Source organism: Lactuca saligna, chromosome 2 (assembly GCF_052625555.1).
Source record: "Lactuca saligna cultivar CGN05327 chromosome 2, ASM5262555v1, whole genome shotgun sequence".
In the NCBI taxonomy this organism is placed as follows: Eukaryota; Viridiplantae; Streptophyta; class Magnoliopsida; order Asterales; family Asteraceae; genus Lactuca; species Lactuca saligna.
Window position 1 is genome coordinate 103486880 of NC_136418.1, and position 3318 is coordinate 103490197.

At 36.9% G+C, this 3318-nt stretch overlaps 1 protein-coding gene across 1 annotated transcript; it reads left to right on the forward strand.

Annotated features, from left to right (window-relative positions):
• Nucleotides 1-1251: 1251 nt before the first annotated feature.
• Nucleotides 1252-1749, forward strand: LOC145029941 (uncharacterized). The gene has a single exon (XM_078978384.1). It carries the CDS (start codon nucleotides 1252-1254, stop codon nucleotides 1747-1749), a length of 498 nt encoding a protein of 165 aa, XP_078834510.1.
• Nucleotides 1750-3318: the final 1569 nt, after the last annotated feature.

The following is a 3318-nucleotide window of genomic DNA, read 5'->3' on the forward strand; positions in this document are numbered from 1 at the left end:
AAAGCAAGATTTTTCAAATCGAGTGATCAACATTCCTCAAGTTCATAAAGAAATCAAAGTTCAAATTTTAAAAGAAAAAATTCTGGAATTTGAGTTAGTTACCGCTATGGTGATACTTCTCATAGAGTCAGCAAGTACTTTTGAAGAGAGATCTAATCGTGCTGACAACATCATTGCTCAAAATAACAAATGGATTAAAAAGGGAGACTCGTTAAATTGTCTCCCTGATGCTTCTTATGCTATTTTCTCCTAAATGATGTGTTTCAAGATCGGTCAATGTGTACTAACTGTACATCTTAGTAATTTAGGGTAAATAAAGTATTTGGTATTTAGACAGTGATTACTCAAGGTCTATGATGGGGTTCCAATCTCTTTTGGATGGATTTGTGAGAAAATATGACCCAACTATTACATATGAAGACAATAGGAAGGGAGCTACAAAACGATATGGTACTACCAAATGAAATTTTGTTGTGTTAAAAAAAGGTATCCTACGTGAAAGGACTTCAACACAATCTCATATCAATTAGAAAACTATTTGACACTGACTATGAAGTCCATTTTAACAAGATGGAAGGAATAGTGATCAATTAAAAGAATGTTATTGTGCTGACTACAAACAAATAGAATGACATTTATGTTCTGGAAATTTTTTCTACTAACAACACTCTTCGGAATGGATTCTTCTGTCGTGCTCAATCTCATCTAAATTGGTTACGACATAAGACACTCTCTCATTTGAACTTTAAAAGCTTCTCAACGATTTATGGAAATCAGCTTATGATAGGAATTCCTATGATGAAGTTTGTTAAGGATAAACTATGTCCAACATATAAAAAGGGAAAGAAGACAAAGTTATCCTTCAAGTCAAAGACATGTTCCTCCATCACCAAACCCTTTCATCTCCTTCATATGGACCTATTTGGACCTGTGCCAATAAGGTAAGGATCCGGGAAGAGGTTCACTCTTGTCATCGTGGACGAATATTCAAGATTTACATGGGTAATGTTTCTAAGAAAGAAAAGCCACAATACTGATGAGATCCTCTTTATCATTAAGTAATGGGAACTTTTGTATGATCATAAATTCAGGCAACTACATAGTGATCATGGTACCGAATTCAAATTTTTATCCTTCGAATACTTTTTCACAATCATAGGAATTTCTCAGAACTTTTTTGTTGTGAGAATTCCCCAAAAAAATGGCATATATGAATGAAAAAATCGGATAATCATGGAAGTTGGGCGAACTATGGTTGTTGAGGCTTGTCTCCCTCTATCCTTCTGCGCTAAAGATTTCAACACAACATGTTACACAAAAAACCGCTCCATCATTTTGAAGCGTCATGGAAAAACTACTTATGAGTTAATTAGAGGGAGAAAACCTAACATCTCATCCATTCATATTTTTGGTTGTGTCTGCTATATTCTGAATCAGAGGGATAAACGTTCAAAGTTCAATGCTAAAGCTAATAAAGGAGTGTTGTTGGGGTATTATAGTGTATCTAAGGATCTCAAAGTGTTTAATCTTTCAAGGAAAACTGTTGAGGAGTCCACTCATGTCTCATTCAATGAAGAGTCATATATTCATGTTCAGATTGACCATCCTTCTTCCATTGCAAGTGAGCTCACTTTCAATCCATCAGACTTTATCTATGAGTCCCTATCAATTGCTATTGAGCATGTTGTTCCCAACATTTATCTGATTGTAAATCTTCATTCTGATACTAAAGACCAGTCACCCTCATAGGATCAGGCTATCATCTCTCAAGAACATGGGTCAATCAACTATTTAAATATGTTGGGCCGAAGATTATTTTGAAGATTGCGTCTTTTGGGCTCGATAGTATTAGTCACTTTGTATTTCGGTTTGGGCCTGTCCAACCGAGAACCTTTTAAGTTTTCTATATAAGTTTACGCTTGCATGCATATTAGGTTAACAATTTGAGAGATTAAGAAATTAGCGATTCATCTAGAGCATAACAGGTTTCTTTAATCGTTCTTGTAACCTACCAATCCTCTACAGTTGATGTTCTAAATCGAGCTCTTCTGAGGATTTTGTTTAATCATTCGACACGTTTGATTCCTTCTTGACTTGTTCTTATTATTGCGTTCATACAGTTTTATATTTACATACTTGTTCAAGATCTAATCGATCTTTATAGATTAAAGGCTAGTTTAAATCTCATCAATTGGTATCAGAGCAGGAGGCTGTGTAATCAATACACATCTTTTCTGTGAAAAAGATTTCCATTAGGTTTTTTCCGCAATTATCAATATTTATTGAGCCGTCATCTCTCTATTGACGTATCTTGATATTTATTGTTTTGCCCTAATCTGCTTTATTACAAGTCTGATCTTTGAACAGGTTTTTACGATCATAATGGACGCAACGCAATCAAACCCTATTAATATTTCCAACAGCATCGGTTCGATGACAAAGATTCCAATCTTATACACCCATGACTATGAAGTATGGGCGCATCACTTTGAAGACTACGTGATTGGATCGGAGGATAATGGGTTTCTCATATGGGAAGCCATCATCAATGGACCGTTTTCTCATTCTGCAACGTCTAGAATCATTAAGACACAAAAGGAGTATAATGATCTGCTAAAGGACGTGAAGGATATTGCACAAGATGAAAAGGACAAATTCCAGTGCAATATTAAGGCGTTAAGGTTGATCAGATTTGCCCTTCAGTCCGACACATTCAGGTTGGTCAACTCCTGCACGACGGCAAAGGAAGTTTGGGATAGACTTCGTGAACTGTATTCCACAGACGAGGATCTTGAACATTCTATTCAAACTTTGCTTTTTATCTGAGTTTGGAGAATTCAGGCAAGGGGCCGAAGAAACCGTGACCCAGACGTTTGATCACTTCAATCATCTTTTCAGCAAGATGATCAAACACGATATTGAAAGGAAGCTTATCGAACAGAAGGTTACTTTCTTGAATGGTCTGAGGTCTGAATGGAGAACAGTGGTTTCTACAGTCAAAGCCCATGAGCAGTTTAAATCATATTCTTTGGCGAAACTGGTGGGTATTCTCAAGTCCCAAGTGAAGATTGTGCTGCAAGAAAAGAACGTCGTTTCTAGTCTCGGTTCGTTGGCCCTCCTATCTAAAAGTAAAGCTGCGATGGAGGATGAAGACCTTAACTTGGAGGAATATGACCTCACGTCTGAGGATTATGCCATGATGGTGTCCAATCCCAAGAGGTTCATAAAGAAGAGATTCCCCAACAACAAAAACCGAAACTGGCAGGGGAGTTACAGCTCTGAAAAAGTGAACAATGAACCGAAGGCTGAGGAGCCCAA